At 40.7% G+C, this 16,852-nt stretch overlaps 1 protein-coding gene across 12 annotated transcripts in view; it reads left to right on the forward strand.

The window, feature by feature from the left end:
• Positions 1–16,852, forward strand: part of LOC126972740 (E3 ubiquitin-protein ligase Ubr3) — a 99,037-nt gene that overhangs the window by 18,557 nt on the left and 63,628 nt on the right. Inside the window, exons 3-9 of one of the 12 annotated variants that reach the window (XM_050819707.1) lie at positions 599–724; positions 1,684–1,816; positions 2,718–2,839; positions 3,710–3,851; positions 4,764–4,967; positions 5,638–5,854; positions 15,016–15,239. In XM_050819707.1, coding sequence (XP_050675664.1) covers positions 599–724; positions 1,684–1,816; positions 2,718–2,839; positions 3,710–3,851; positions 4,764–4,967; positions 5,638–5,854; positions 15,016–15,239 — 1,168 coding nt within the window. Of the gene's footprint in view, positions 1–598; positions 725–1,683; positions 1,817–2,717; positions 2,840–3,709; positions 3,852–4,763; positions 4,968–5,637; positions 5,855–15,015; positions 15,240–15,335; positions 15,379–15,474; positions 15,518–15,613; positions 15,657–15,752; positions 15,796–15,891; positions 15,935–16,030; positions 16,074–16,169; positions 16,213–16,308; positions 16,352–16,447; positions 16,491–16,517; positions 16,640–16,666; positions 16,789–16,852 lie in introns of those variants that run through there. The other 11 variants (XM_050819712.1, XM_050819713.1, XM_050819715.1 and 8 more) reach the window with 11 other exon arrangements.

The raw sequence follows: 16,852 nt of genomic DNA on the forward strand, positions 1-16,852 counted from the left end.
GACAGGCTACAAATTATGATATCATCCCCACCGTCTGGATGTGTGGCGTCCCTCCACTGTGCCGCTTTCAAGGAACTTTATTCCACGTACAACCAAGCTGTGGAATGAGCTTCCTTGTGCCGCGTTTCCAGGATAATACGACATACGTACATTCAAATCGGATACAGCTCTGTAAAAGGCCGGCGCAACGCTCATGTGATTCCTCTGGTATTTTAGGAGAATATGGGTGGTGGTGACCACTTTACATCAGGGGGCACGTACGCTCGTTTGTCCTCCTCTTCTATAAAAAAATCTGCAGTACCAATATTTCTCAAGACACTTTTTCTAATGAAGATGCTTTGTAAATGAGCATTTTCAGGACTGATGTGTCAAAGATAATCAAAAGTATGTGTAATAGGTTAAATATTAATTACTTTAGAAGTATGTATCTGAGTAGACCCGCGTAAAATTGTGATTATTAAAATAAAATACCTACTTTGAACAAATGTGTTACTTAGTATTTTGTACCTATAATAAGTATTGTTGATGGTTACACTCAACGCGGCTATTTACCTTGATGATCGTAGCTCAATCATAAAAAATGTTTAATCGGTTCCAGATTCTGCAGTAACCATGGCAACAAGTGTCCCAGACCTGGCACCGCACCCGCTGAACTCATGTGTATCGCTGAGGGAATGATGCCCAGGCTTATACTGAGGTTGCTGCAGCACTTCAGAGAGAACAGGTGCAATGCTTTATAACAACCTTTTTCTACTTACCAGCTCCTATTGTTCTTACAAGCTGTGGATTTGCGGAATAGTTTGTTCAAACATATACCATCAAACTTTGAAATGTACAAAAATAAAAATATTCGTTTATTGAAGTCTAAAAAATATATGGTTACAGCAAGTTTTGTGCCCTACCCCCTGAGTTGCAGAGGCTAAATCCTTCCGAAGGCTTATGATATGTTCAGCTGAAGGTTGATAATTGATCCGCACTGCCCATTACAATGCAGTGCCGCTCAGGATTCTTGAAAAATCCAAAAGTCCTGAGCAGCACTACTGTTGCGCTCGTCACCTTGAGACATAAGTATTGTCTCATTTGCGCAATAATTTCACTAGCTACGACGTCTTTCGGACCGAAACACAATATTGCTTACACATTAGGTACTGCTTCACGGCGGAAATAGGCGCGTATGGAAAAAAATATTACGAAATAATTATTATTATATTTTATCAAATATTCACTAAAAACAGGTAAAGGTTTAACACATTACGCGTGGCAATTTCAACATATTTTTCAACCTTTTCAGATATCAGGAAAAATATTGAAATAATATATTAAACTAGCTGACCCGGCAAACGTTGTTTTGCCATATAAAGTATAATTCACGCGATAGTTTTATAAGTAATAAACCTATATTATAGCCTGTACATCATTTTGTTCTATTGTCAATAGTTTTTGCAGCGCACGCAAAAATAGGTTTTCTATTTTACACCTTGTGTTATAAAATAGCAATTTTATTACGGATCCCTAATTGTGAAAAAAAAAACAAATATAGCCTTCCTCGATAAATGGACTACCCAACACTGAAAGAATCATTCAAATCGGACCAGTAGTACCAGAGATTAGCGCGTTCAAACAAATAATAAAACACTGCAGCTTTATAATATTATAGTATAGATGTGAATTTGTTACTTGCAGTGGAGTGGAAAGCTCAGATAACTACCGCGTGGCTGTTCAGGAGTGTGAGGGATACGTGCAGATGTTGCTGGAGTTCAACAATATGGGAGACCTGATGCGCTCCGCCATGACTAAGGCGCTCATCAACCCGCAAGTAAACTACTGTTAATATTTAAAAAGAATTTTCTTTAAAATAAATTTGTAACCAAAATTTACGAAAGATGCCGGGACCCGACCCTGTGACCTCTCAGGTTCCGTCCAAATGCTCTTACACTGAGCCAACCATTCAAGTGACGTATCGTTTGTAAATCTTTGTATGTCTTGTTCAACTCTCAAATCCTTTAATTTTCAATAAGGGTTTCTTTTGGTCCATGCATGCCTCCTAGGCATCATTGTTGCTGTACATAGTAATAAATATTGTAAGGTGTGAGCCCTTCCATCACACGTGCGATCGTTGTAGACACATTTTTCCACTATTTTGCTTTGAATTAAATTGAGGCTGTGAAGGCCGACCCTTCTCACCTCATGATCTATCCACATCTCGATTGTTTACTATTCGCGTCATTTAAGTGTTAAATTTTAAATAATCTCGTTCCAACATTACGGTCAACCGTATAACAATTAGTTCTTATTTGCGAATAAGAACTGCTTGTTACGGTATTACAGTGCTGTATTTTCGAGTTATGTAGTTGATGATTTCTATTTGGGAAAAAGTTATTTTTTTTATGAAAATAAGGGACGAGACGAGCAGAATGTTCAGCTGATGGTTACTGAAACGCTCAAGATTATCGAAAAACCCAAAAATTCTGAACGGCACTACAACTGCTCTCGTCACCTTGAGGCAAGATGTCAAGTCTCAGTTGCTCAGTAATTTCACTAGCTACAGCGCCCTTCAGACCGAAACAGTAATACTTACACATTACTGCTTAACGGCAGAAATAGGTGCCGTTGTGATTCCCGTAATCTAGCCGGCATCCGGTGCAAAGGAGCCTCCCACTTGTTATATTGTACGAAAATTTTAATGCATTATGTAGTGATATGCTGATTGTTTGCAGATGTACCGGCAGCTTGTGGAAGGCCCGTTCCCAGACACGGAGTACGGCCGCTACATGGCCGAGTCGACGCGAATGTACCGACGTGCACTCGACGCCTTCCCCGCACCGCAGCCTCCTGATGAGTGAGTGATGAGAGATACAATCATCGTGCTGCTAACTCAAAATAATTGTATAGGATAAACCTACTAAAAAAATATTATTTTCAACACACTTTCTCGTAAAGTGAGCCTTGTTACATCGTTCCTAGGACCATATAACTATAACACACGCGTGCATAATAATATTACACACTAGTACATAAAAGAATTATCCCTGCAAAGTTATTTTTTTTAAGCCAATAAGGGACGACACGAGCAGGACGTTCAGCTGATGGTAACTGATTCTCCCTGCCCATTACAATACAGTGCCGCTCAGGATTCTTGAAAAAAAGAAAATCTCTGAACGGCACTACAATTGCGCTCGTCACCTTGAGGTAGTTACTGCAAATGATATGAGAGTGAACAGAGCATTTTAAATTTAATCGGGCAATACAGTGTTTTTTGTTACAACAAAAATATTGTATGCCTCTGAAAATCCATTTGCATTTTTCAAGAAGAAAATTAGGCGCCATTCCCATAATTTGCATGTTTTGTTTGTATCGCATTTGTTGCTGTGTGGCTGTGTTTTTTCCTCGCAAGTGTGTTAAAATAGTGCGTATGAAACACGTAAGCAACTTGGTCACTAGACATTGGCTCGGGCTGCAACCCACATCGTCGTATATAATGAGCAGCATAGATCACTTGTCCAACTAATATCTTCCCTTTCTTGGCGTGCGTCCGTGCAGAATGGGATGTCGCTATGCCAACTTAATGGCTGACAGGCTTGCCCTGCATGTCTCAGTATGACAAATCTGTCTGTTATCTCTACTGAAACTTTTTATTGAGATAAAACCTTTAGTTGCAAATGCAACGGGCAACTACTAGTATTTATAATATACAATTGTTCTTGCACAGGTACCGGCACCTCGCGGCGCTGTCGCCGAACCTCCAACACAACACGCTGCTGGACGAGTTCATATTCTGGACGATAAAGTACGAGTTCCCGCAGAACGTGGTCTGTCTGCTGCTGAACATGCTTCCCGACCAGGACTACAAGGTGAGCCAGAGGCCTGACACGTTTCAATAATCATTATACATACAGTCATAGTAAACTATTTAAAACTTGGTCGTATGTGTGAAACTACGAAAGTATTCTCACTGAGAAAACATTGTTCTCTTTATATATGTCTTTCAATGATTTAAATAAAATCATACTGATAATAAGATTAATAATAAAGTAAGAAAATATAAAATGGTTAAAATTTGTTCGGTAAGAATAAAAGGAACTTCTACTGGTCGAGCTCTAATTCGGGTTAGGAGTATAATAATTGAACCTGCAAGATATGTATTTTATTAATGCTTAATGAATTAGTTTATAAATTAAAACAATTACATTTTAAAAATATAAAACTCACTCAAATACTCCAATAATTTTATTTAGGCATTATACCTTTAAAATTATTTGTTGAGAAATTTCAAGCTATCATGTAGACTCAAGAAGCGATCATAAATCATAATCAAGCTTATTAAAATTGTTAAACATATTATATCCCCGCTTATGAAGTGGGCCTTGTCTAGCATGGCTTCTAGCTGATAGTAGCTTATAGAACATGGTATACTTAATAAATAGATTTAACCATGTCATTCTCAGGAATCGTACATTCGAACATTTTTTTAATTTAGTATAATAAGTAAATATATAGAACTGGCTGACCCGACAGACGTTGTTCTGTTCATAATAAAAAAAAACACTTGCGGATGGAATTTTGGAAAATCCGTAAAAAATCTTAGCCAACCTCTACTCGGTGAAAAGAATATTCCTACCAAATTTCAAGTCTTTAGCTCTAATGGTTTCAGAGATATCGTGACGAGTGACTATATACGTGGAAATCTCTTTTATATACATATAAAGAATGTAAAATGTAATGTAATGTATATATCTAAGAGTCGTATTGTTCTCGTGGTGCAGGAGCAGCTGACACGTACATTCGTGCTGCACTACGCGCGCATCCCGCTGGTGCTGGAGAGCGCGTCTGACCCCGACACTCTGTCCAACCGCGTGGTCCACATGTCCGTTCAGCTCTTCTCCAACGAGGCACTCGGCCTGCGCTGCGTGCAGCAGCTGCACCTGTTGCACGTCATGGTGCTCTCCCTGCGCTTCATGATGGCCAAGGTAACGACAACTCAAATATGTACATTTGACCATTTCTTAGCTGATTCTCTTTCACTTCTTCTCGACCTGCAGGACATTTCTTAAAGGCCGGTAACGCTGCTGTGATTCCTCTCCGCTCGTTTATCCTCGTTTTCCATAAAAGTCAAACATTGGTGGTAATGAAATTATGTGCCAAATGATTTGTGGTGTTCATCTAAAAAGTAATTACGAAGAAACTTTCATCCAGTCCACATAATAGTAGAACTAACAACACTCCACTGAAAAATAGTCCAGTCATATGTCAATATGACGTGGTTACTTATAAATGTGTGTGTGAGTGTAGATAGCTTGTGACACCTTACGGCCGTTCCCAATATACTGTCTACAGATAGAGATAAAGTACTACCTTCTACTGTCAGTAATTAGCTGTCAATAATCTGAAGCTGTCCCAATATATCCGATAAGTCATTCTTATCACCAGTTCACTGTTGCAATTTCCATACAAACTTCTATCCCTGGTAAGCTTTACGTCGTCCCATTGACAGACAGCTTGTACGCATAAAATGAGTTGATAAGTTTATTGGGACAGAAAAGTCAACGATAGTTACGATTTTTTATCTCAAGTAGGCGACAACCGGAGATAGACTGAATATTTCGAATGGCCGTTAGTCTATAACTGGGATGTGTTTAGATCCTGGTGCCGAGCACACTGCACGACAGCGCGGGTGCAAGCGGCGGCACTGTCCACCACGTGATCGACTGCAGCCAACGCGTGATGAAGGAGCACTGCTACTGGCCACTGGTATCCGATTTCAACAACGTGCTGTCGCACCGCAGCGTGGCTTTGCTATTCCTGCAGGATGACGAGCTACTCGACATGTGGTTCCACTTCCTCACTATGCTTCAAGGTACGTAACACGCAGTTGGTATTGACACAGTTTTCGGTTCTCAGTCCATAGATGGCGAAAGTCAGTTACAGTGCATTAATGTCGCAAAACTGCGATGCCTAATGGTACGAATAAATTGTCTTTAGGAAGTTTCTTACGGTACACGAGGGAGTAATTAGCTATGGAAGGCATTGTCCGTACACCGCACAGAAAATATATAAATGACAATTTTTATGAGTTCAATGTACATATATCTGAATCATCATTTTTAATGACATGGATTATTGAAAACTTGATTCGGATATATTTAAATATGACGCCACGCCAAAAATAAAAAAGTATTTAAAATTTCATAACGGGTTTTATATTTGTTTAATTATTAGCTTCTACCCGAACAAATTCACACTCGAAGCTCAGTTAGCAGAGCACTCGCACGGGACGCGAGAAGTTGTGGGTTCGGCGCCCGCATCGTTTATAAAATTTTGTTTACAAATTTTATTTGTGTATTAATCGTGTAATTGAGGGTTATCACTTTAGAAACATAACAAATCATCAAAGCATCTGTTAACATCCAACACTAAATAACTGTCTTTCTTCAATACTTTATTTATTTATTTATTCAACAGAAACCAACGGTCGCATTCATAAATTGATTACATAAACAGGTTATTAAATCTAGACCTAAAGTTCCCTAATTTTTAAAACAGCCAATACAGATATGAAAATTAGTAAGTTACAACAAACAATATAATTCTAAATTTGGTTACAAGTTTTTAAATGTATGTTTACAGCATTTTAAATGAAGCTAATGACTTAAACGTGAAAGGGTCTAAGTGGCAAAGTTGGGTATTCATATAATTACACAGTCTTCTGATAAAACAATTTTTAACATAAACGGTCCTGCTATGCGGAATGCTAAATAACGGTTTACTAACACATTTTCGCTCACATCTACGGGGTACTCTAAATGTAATGTTATGCAAAAGGGCTAGAACGTCAATCACGTTATTGAGAATTTTGAAGAATAATATAGAATCAAAATAATTGCGACGAAACTGTAAAGACATAATGTTGAATCTTTTAATTGAAGTCTCATAGTCCACATGTTCATGACAAAACCTATAATCCAGACATCTTACAAACTTTTTTTGAACACTTTCTATTCTATCGATATGTTTACTACATATATACAGGATGCCAGACTGTACAAGCGAACTCAAGATGACTACGTACAAAACTGTTGTATAATTCATTCAAAAAAAATGTTGTAAAATTCAAACAATTCATTCGTGTCGAGCGCTTTCAAAGAGTGGACGTATCGCAGATTGTCGCACGAGCTATACCTATAGTGCGTTGAAACATTGCCAATAAATACGCGACTCATTAGTACTACTGTCTTCGCGTTTTACATACCAACTGATTAATAATATGAAGTGTTCCTTGTGTAGTGTTGATTTCAATGATGGAGTTGTATGCAGCCTCTGCAAAAAGCAACTTGATTTCGGGTGTGCACAAATCTCGGAAATCTCGTGGAGGAAGCTTGGATCCTTAAAGCGTAGTTCGTGGAAGTGTAACACTTGCAGGGTATCATCGCCAGCCCCATCAGTTCTTATCGTGGATTCTAATCCTGTAACCCTCGTGATGCTACTCAAAGAGATTCAGTGCATCAAAACCCAACTGTCTGGTTTACCTGGCCTTATTGTAGATGTCCACACTATTAAAGAAGAGATCGTAGACCTCAAGGCTGCTAACGAGTTCAGCAACAACCAAATTGTGGAACTGTCGGACGGTATGATATGACGGTAGGATAGTAAAAATCGAACAACTCGAAGCAAAGGTCTGTTCCTTACAAAGTGAAGTAGCCACTTATCAGTCACTTTTATCAGCAACTGAACAAAGATCTCGACTCAATAATATCGAAATAAAAGGAGTGCCATTAAAAAAGGATGAAAACCTGTTCGCCATTGTTGGGTCCCTAAGTAAGAAAGTCAACTGCTTATTTCCCAGATCTCAAATCAATTATATATACAGAGTTCCAGTATATAATTCCAAAGACAAATCTATAATAGTGAGTTTCTTGAATAGATATGTAAAGGAAGACTTTGTTGCGGCAGCAAGAGGATACAAGTCTTTGACTGCAGCTGACATTGGTTTTTCTGATTCACAGATGCGTATATTTGTAAATGACCACTTGACTGCAGACTCAAAGAAGTTACTAACTAAAGCTAAGACAAGTGCTAAAGATAAAAACTACAGCTATGTGTGGGTGAAGTATAGAAAAATCCATATACGTAAAAACGATACATCACCAATAATCATAATATCCAATGAGAGTGATTTAAACAAAATGTCTTAAAATGTGTTCAAACTGTATGTGTATATCTAAGCTCGTTAGCCTCTTGTCTTAAATCTTATTATTTACAAATACTTGTTCAGTGTAACTTTTATTTAATCTTAATCCGGTCTTATGATACGTGTTTACTGTTATCGCATATAATGTTAATTTACGCCTCGACTGTTGTCCGGCCGATGCGGTATTGTTCTCAGCAGGTAAACACCTTTTCTATTGCTAATTACCTAATATCTGCCAGCTCGCTCACACTCATGGTATATGCCGACTACTATTGTAATAAACGCATGCATACTTACGATATTTCAACGATTAGCACTTGTCTTGTTACAAATGCCTTTAATAATGTAATACATATTATATACAAAATAGTTTATTATCCTATGTGTGTAAATTTACTAAGCTCATATCCTCCACACGCTCTAGACTATATTATTTTAGTAGCTTCTTATTATATTTTATACTTATTTTTTCGAAACGCAAACTTCATAATGTTTACAAGCGCACTATTATACACTGTTACTTTTCTTGTTCTATACTATAGCTTTAAAAATGGATAACACGGGCAAAATTAATATCTACTATCAAAATACTCGGGGATTACGCACGAAAACAACAACCTTTTATCGAAATCTCTGTCTCAATTCGTATGATAATATTATATTAACGGAAACGTGGTTGGTAGATAGTATTCTTGGTTCAGAGTTATTTGACGACAGCTATATCGTATGGCGGCGAGATAGGGATTATGATTTAACCCAGGTAGCTATGGGGGGGTGGTGTTCTTATAGCTGTACGTAGGGACATTACCACTATGACACAGTCCAAATTTCATTCTACGGCTGAAGACTTATGGGTCACAATAACACTAAAACAAAGCCATTCTAAAAATTGTATTAAAATCAATTTGTGTGCCATATATTTATGTAAACAGAAATGTGGCTTATCATTTTCAGATCAGCTACAAAATTTCTTATCAAAACTTAATGAAATAACTTTTAATGAACCCAAATGATAAGTACTTGATAGTTCGCGATTTTAATCTCAGTTCAATTATGTGGTCCCGCTGTAATGATTCTCAATACATGATTCCCTATAATGTAACTACCGACGAACACAAAGACTTCATTGATGACCTTACTCTTTTAGATTTGCAGCAATACAACTGGGTTGTTAATCATCAAGGAAGGATTCTTGATCTTGTTTTATGTAATGACGTTGTGGATGTGTTTGAATGTGACGACGCCCTTTCAAAAATTTATCCTTATCACAAGCCAATTGATAAAGGTGGAGTTTGTGAATACTCCGCTATTAATACCTCTAGCTCGATCAACTTATCTGTTCGATAAGGGAGATTATAATGCCATTAATTCGGAATTATTAGAAACTGACTGGCATAGCAAATTTTCCTTACATAGCGTAGATAAAGCTGTTACATTATTTTATAAAATACTTGATAAATTATTTGAAAAGTACATACCGACTAAACGTATAATGCGAGAAGCCTATCCTAAATGTTATACGCCTGCACTGATTAAGTCGCTAAAAGAAAAACACAAATATCTAAAAAAATATAAAACGTACAACAATAAATCTGATCTATCGAAAAGGATCCTAAGCATTTTTAGCCTTACGTAAAATCACGAACCAAATCTAACAGCATTCCCAGCTCAGTGCACTATCTTGGAAGTGTTGCTGACAGGCGACAATATTTGTAAGTCATTTAGCAATTATTTTCACTCAACATTCCTCACCCCTAGTGACACTGACTCATCATCACCTATTAATAATAACTTGTTAAACTGTACTTCTCACTCAAGTTGTATTTCTAAAATCCACATAGACACAGATCTAGTAGCTCAACTACTATCAAAACTTGACCCAACTAAATCAGCCGGACCAGACCATATCGGTCCCATATTTTTAAAAAATTATGCTAAAACTATTGCAATTCCCATCGCACTCTTGTATAGAAAATCTCTTACTGAATGTACGTTTCCTCAAATTTGGAAATCAGCTTATATTACACCAATACACAAAAAAGGTTCTAAAACGGATGTATTAAACTACAGACCTATATCTAAGCTATGCCTAATAGCCAAAGTCTTTGAGAAGATAATACACACCCAGGTTTACGACTCATTAAAAAACTTTTTCCAGTGGGATGGCTCCTTTGCACAGGATGCCGGCTAGATTATGGGTACCACAACGGCGCCTATTTCTGCCGTGAAGCAGTAATGTGTAAGCATTACTGTGTTTCGGTCTGAAGGGCACCGTAGCTAGTGAAATTACTGGGCAAATGAGACTTAACATCTTATGTCTCAAGGTGACGAGCGCAATTGTAGTGCCGCTCAGAATTTTTGAGTTTTTCAAGAATCCTGAGCGGCACTGCATTGTAATGGGCAGGGCGTATTAATTACCATCAGCTGAACGTCCTGCTCGTCTCGTCCCTTATTATCAAAATATATTTAAAAAAATATATATATATAAAAAAAAACTCCTTCCACCCATCTCAACATGGATTCCTCAAAGGGAGATCTACTGTATCCAATCTTATCTTGCTCAGTGAATTTCTGACTGAAGCCATGGACAATGGTACCCAGGTAGATGTAGTATATACCGATTATAGCAAAGCCTTCGACCGAATAGACCATAATACGCTTTTATCGAAAATTCAACTTTTCGGCATTGTCGGGGACTTGCATCAGTGGTTTTCATCTTATATTGACCGAAGGTCACAAGCTGTGGTAATCAGTAACTATATCTCGAGCTGGGTAACTATTCCCAGTGGAGTTCCGCAAGGTTCGTTACTTGGTCCTTTATTATTCACCATCTTTATAAATGATATTTCCACCTGCTTTCATAACACTCGCTTGCTCTGTTGTGCTGATGATATGAAGATATTGAATACCATTGCGACTCTTAGTGATGTTGAGAACCTTCAAGCTGACCTAGACCGACTGGACATCTATTGCCAAACCAATAAGCTTGATCTCAATCCCTCCAAATGCTCTGTAGTTACTTTTACACGTAAATATAACATTATACCATCGGATTATAAATTAAAAAGTCAAACACTAACAAAAAACACTGTTGTGCGTGATCTTGGAGTTTTATATGACTCTAAACTGTTATTTGATGATCATATTGAACATATAGTCAAGAAAGCTTCAAGCGCCCTGGGATTTGTACAACCCACATGTGCTTCGTTCAAAAACATCAAAACATTTAAAATTCTTTACTGCACATTCGTACGCAGTATACTCGAATATGCTTCCCAGGTGTGGAACCCACAATACGACACATATATTAGACGAATTGAGAGGATACAATTAAAATTTATTAAGTATTTATGTTTTCGGCTCAAAATTTATTTTAAATCAGATAACTATTATAATCTTTGCAAACGATTTCACATACTCCCTCTCTCAGAAGAACAGAAGAGAAATAGCAGATATATCTTTCCTCTTGAAAATTACTTCCAATTTAATTGACTGTCCCGAATTATTAACTTTGATAAAATTTAATACCCCTGTTAGCCTTTTACGTTTCAATCCTCTTATACATACACCATTAGTTAAAACCAAATACAGGCAAAATTCCTACTTGTGGCGAGTGAGCAGTAACTTTAACAAACTCTATAAGCGAGTAGGCTTAGACCTATTCTGCACAAGCGTAGCATCGGCTAGACACATGTTGAGTACCGAATTCTTTCATTGAATTGTTAGAGCATAAGTATAAGTATGTAATTTATTATATAAGTATATCTATCACTATCGTTGACAGTATTAACTGAAGTGTTCGAAACTATTATAAACTAATATGTCGCTATCCGTGAGGACCTTTTATTGGCTTTTTGTCACTATTAGATTTTATTTAAAACTATTGTACGCTGTTGGTCTTCCTTTATGAAATAAATAAATAAATAATATTTTATAGGTCAATGGAGACTTGAAAGGCTTAGTCACTCGCAACACAAATCCCAGTTGTTTATACGCTTTTGTTAATATGTGATCTATGTGTGGGACAAATGTCAATTGAGAGTCCATAATGACACCCAAATCCCGAATCTGTGTTACACGTGATAAAACATTACCGTCTAATGTATAACTGTTGTTAATTATGTTGCGTTTTCTGCTATAACTAATTACGTGACATTTATCCAGATTTAGAAATAATTTATTATCGGAACAGTACATTTCAACTGGTTTTAGATCATTTTGTAGTAATTCGCAATCTTGAGGATTTTGAATTATTCTAAAGATTTTAGTATCATCCGCATAAAGTAATATATTAGTGTTACGGGCTATAGAACATATATCATTTATATAGAGATTAAACAACAACGGCCCAAGGTGGGATCCCTGAGGAACACCTGAACTTATTTCTTTATATTGTGATGCGAAACCCTTTACATCAACTGCTTGAGTCCTTTTTTCTATATAAGACTTGATCCAACGCAGGAGATCACCATAGATTCCAAGTCGCCAAAGCTTAAGCAATAGGGTGTTATGACAAATTTTGTTAAAACACTTGGAAAAATCAGTGTATACCACGTCAACTTGATGATTACCATTCATTGCATTTAAAACTATGTTTGTGAAAGTCAATAAGTTAGTATCGACACTACGACCACGAAAGAAACCATGCTGACTAGGATTAATAATAGTTCTAACAGCCTGAGAGATCTGGTCAGTAACGATTTTCTCAAGAATCTTTGCAAACTGACACAGCTTAGAGATACCACGATATTTTTCAATATTAGGACTCGAATCACCTTTAGGAACTGGGGTTATCCAGGCTTGTTTCCAGACACTAGGAACATAGCCCTCACTAAGTGACTTCTTAAACAATAATGTAATTGGCAAAGCCAAAGTGCGAGAACATTTGCTTATCAATAAGGGAGGAACTCCATCCGGCACAAGGGTGCACCCTTATTAACATTAACACGTTCAAAATATTTTTGAACAAGAGGCTGTGAGATCTCAATTGAACTAATATCAACATTGGTCAATCTAGGAGTTTCTAAGTTTTCTAGTTATAAAGGATCTAAGCTACTAGGTTCAAAAACTGACTGAAAATGCTCACTAAATAGTTCACAAATACGCAGTCCATCCATCGCCGTATCTCCCTTGTAATGCATAGTATCTGGTAACTGACCTTTAGACTTTATTGTTCCTACATAATACCAGAAAAAGTTAGGATTTGATTTAATTGTCTGTTCACAAAATAAAATATAATCCTTATAACATTCTTTCTCAACAGCGATAGCACGTTTTCTCAGTATTTTGAAACTTTCGTAATCCAAAGGGTTACGATACTTTTTCCATAACTGGTGAAATTTCCGCTTTTCAGGTAATATCCTCCTAAGAGCCCTGGTATGACACGCTGGATAGGACACAGAAGACTTAATCGTACGGCAAGGAACGTGACGCGTTATTGATTCGTTTAAGGTTTCGTCTTTTAAGCTTTGAGATACATGGGTTAAGCATCATATTAGAAAATATTGAGACCCAATCAATTTCTGACAATTCTTTGTTTATGTTTTCGTAATTTCCAGCGAAAAAATTTTTTAAAATATGTGAAGGGTTTTTTTTTCGTAATATCCTAAAATTAAATCAATTTAAAGATATAATGAGTGACTTGTGATGTGCATCCTCGGATACTAGCGGTTCATTACAATTCGAGACCTGACAACTTCTATTACAAAATATTAAATCAAGTAAGCGGTTGTTTACGTTGCGAACGTCATTAAATTGTTGTAAATCACATAACGCCATGAAATCATTCAATAAATGAACACAAAAAACTACCATTGAGTTGTAACTCCATATGATCATCATAAGATTCTTTCCAATTTGCTTCTGAAATATTAAAGTCACCACATATCAAAAATAAATCATTAGGTCTTTCTGTCATAATACCACAGCATGTATCAAAAAATGATTGCAATGCGTCACAACAACTGGGACCGCGCGGTATATAAACGCAAGCGATATTTAAAAATATGTTGTGTTCTAAGTGTATAGATATCCACAAACATTCGGAAGAGGAGGCAGGAGGAGTAGTCCAGTTTCTGCGTTGCGACAACAAGGTGTTGCGCACGGATATCATTACCCCGCCAGCCACCGCGTTCATAGCCGCTTGCCTGCGAACAGCGATCACATCGAAAAACCTTATATCTGCTATCGATCAAAAAAATCAGCATTCAACCAGCTTTCCGTGATGCATAAAAAGTCAGAATTGGACAATGAAACCTTAGATAAGAAATCACGTGATTTAGTTCTTAAGCCCCGCACATTTTGATAATAACCAATTAAGCGTGTAGTACCCATTGTAAAAGTAAAATAATTAAAATGTTAAGCAATATTATAACTACAGTATATAGATGTGAGCGAATTACTTTTGAAATAATGAGAATGGTTACGCATTTATCTAAATTAAGACCGTTGTAGCAGCAATATTTTTGATTTGTTATGAAGATGACAAAAGTGAATTTTAAATATTTTAGATATTGAAATCTCATTTTAAGAAGTTGCACATAAATATTTAAAAAATTTGAAAAGTGATAATATATATATATATATAAAACTGTAAAGAATATTAGTTGCTATATTCTTATTTTTACAAGTAAATATATTATTAGCATCAAAGGTAATATTTTGATTTGTTGTACAAAAAGACTATGAACACAACCAAGCATAAAAAAAAATGATTTATCTCTCTAAGCCGACTTCACAGTCACTTTATAAATCTTTCTTTGATCAGCATAAAGCAGATGAGAAGGCAATGTTTTGTCTGAAATGATATAGTGAGTGTGTGTTCGACGTAGGCATGAACGTGAACGTGCGCGAGACGGGCGGCCACATCGAGTTCGAGCCGTCGTCGTACTACGCGGCGTTCTCGTGCGAGCTGGAGGCGGCCGCGTACCCCATGTGGAGCGTGCTGGCGCACCTCACGGGCCCCGAGCACGCGCCGCTGGCCCGCCGCGTGGTGCGCGTCGCGCTGCGGCACCTGCGCACGTGGCTGGCGGCCGCGCCGCCCGGCCCCCGCGCGGTAACTATATATTGATATCGTACCCCATGTGGAGCACCTCACGGGCCCCGAGCACGCGCCGCTGGCCCGCCGCGTGGTGCGCGTCGCGCTGCGGCACCTGCGCACGTGGCTGGCGGCCGCGCCGCCCGGCCCCCGCGCGGTAACTATATATTGATATCGTACCCCATGTGGAGCACCTCACGGGCCCCGAGCACGCGCCGCTGGCCCGCCGCGTGGTGCGCGTCGCGCTGCGGCACCTGCGCACGTGGCTGGCGGCCGCGCCGCCCGGCCCCCGCGCGGTAACTATATATTGATATCGTACCCCATGTGGAGCACCTCACGGGCCCCGAGCACGCGCCGCTGGCCCGCCGCGTGGTGCGCGTCGCGCTGCGGCACCTGCGCACGTGGCTGGCGGCCGCGCCGCCCGGCCCCCGCGCGGTAACTATATATTGATATCGTACCCCATGTGGAGCACCTCACGGGCCCCGAGCACGCGCCGCTGGCCCGCCGCGTGGTGCGCGTCGCGCTGCGGCACCTGCGCACGTGGCTGGCGGCCGCGCCGCCCGGCCCCCGCGCGGTAACTATATATTGATATCGTACCCCATGTGGAGCACCTCACGGGCCCCGAGCACGCGCCGCTGGCCCGCCGCGTGGTGCGCGTCGCGCTGCGGCACCTGCGCACGTGGCTGGCGGCCGCGCCGCCCGGCCCCCGCGCGGTAACTATATATTGATATCGTACCCCATGTGGAGCACCTCACGGGCCCCGAGCACGCGCCGCTGGCCCGCCGCGTGGTGCGCGTCGCGCTGCGGCACCTGCGCACGTGGCTGGCGGCCGCGCCGCCCGGCCCCCGCGCGGTAACTATATATTGATATCGTACCCCATGTGGAGCACCTCACGGGCCCCGAGCACGCGCCGCTGGCCCGCCGCGTGGTGCGCGTCGCGCTGCGGCACCTGCGCACGTGGCTGGCGGCCGCGCCGCCCGGCCCCCGCGCGGTAACTATATATTGATATCGTACCCCATGTGGAGCACCTCACGGGCCCCGAGCACGCGCCGCTGGCCCGCCGCGTGGTGCGCGTCGCGCTGCGGCACCTGCGCACGTGGCTGGCGGCCGCGCCGCCCGGCCCCCGCGCGGTAACTATATATTGATATCGTACCCCATGTGGAGCACCTCACGGGCCCCGAGCACGCGCCGCTGGCCCGCCGCGTGGTGCGCGTCGCGCTGCGGCACCTGCGCACGTGGCTGGCGGCCGCGCCGCCCGGCCCCCGCGCGGTAACTATATATTGATATCGTACCCCATGTGGAGCGTGCTGGCGCACCTCACGGGCCCCGAGCACGCGCCGCTGGCCCGCCGCGTGGTGCGCGTCGCGCTGCGGCACCTGCGCACGTGGCTGGCGGCCGCGCCGCCCGGCCCCCGCGCGGTAACTATATATTGATATCGTACCCCATGTGGAGCGTGCTGGCGCACCTCACGGGCCCCGAGCACGCGCCGCTGGCCCGCCGCGTGGTGCGCGTCGCGCTGCGGCACCTGCGCACGTGGCTGGCGGCCGCGCCGCCCGGCCCCCGCGCGGTAACTATATATTGATATCGTACCCCATGTGGAGCACCTCACGGGCCCCGAGCACGCGCCGCTG

Source organism: Leptidea sinapis, chromosome 27 (assembly GCF_905404315.1).
Source record: "Leptidea sinapis chromosome 27, ilLepSina1.1, whole genome shotgun sequence".
Lineage (NCBI taxonomy): Eukaryota > Metazoa > Arthropoda > Insecta > Lepidoptera > Pieridae > Leptidea > Leptidea sinapis.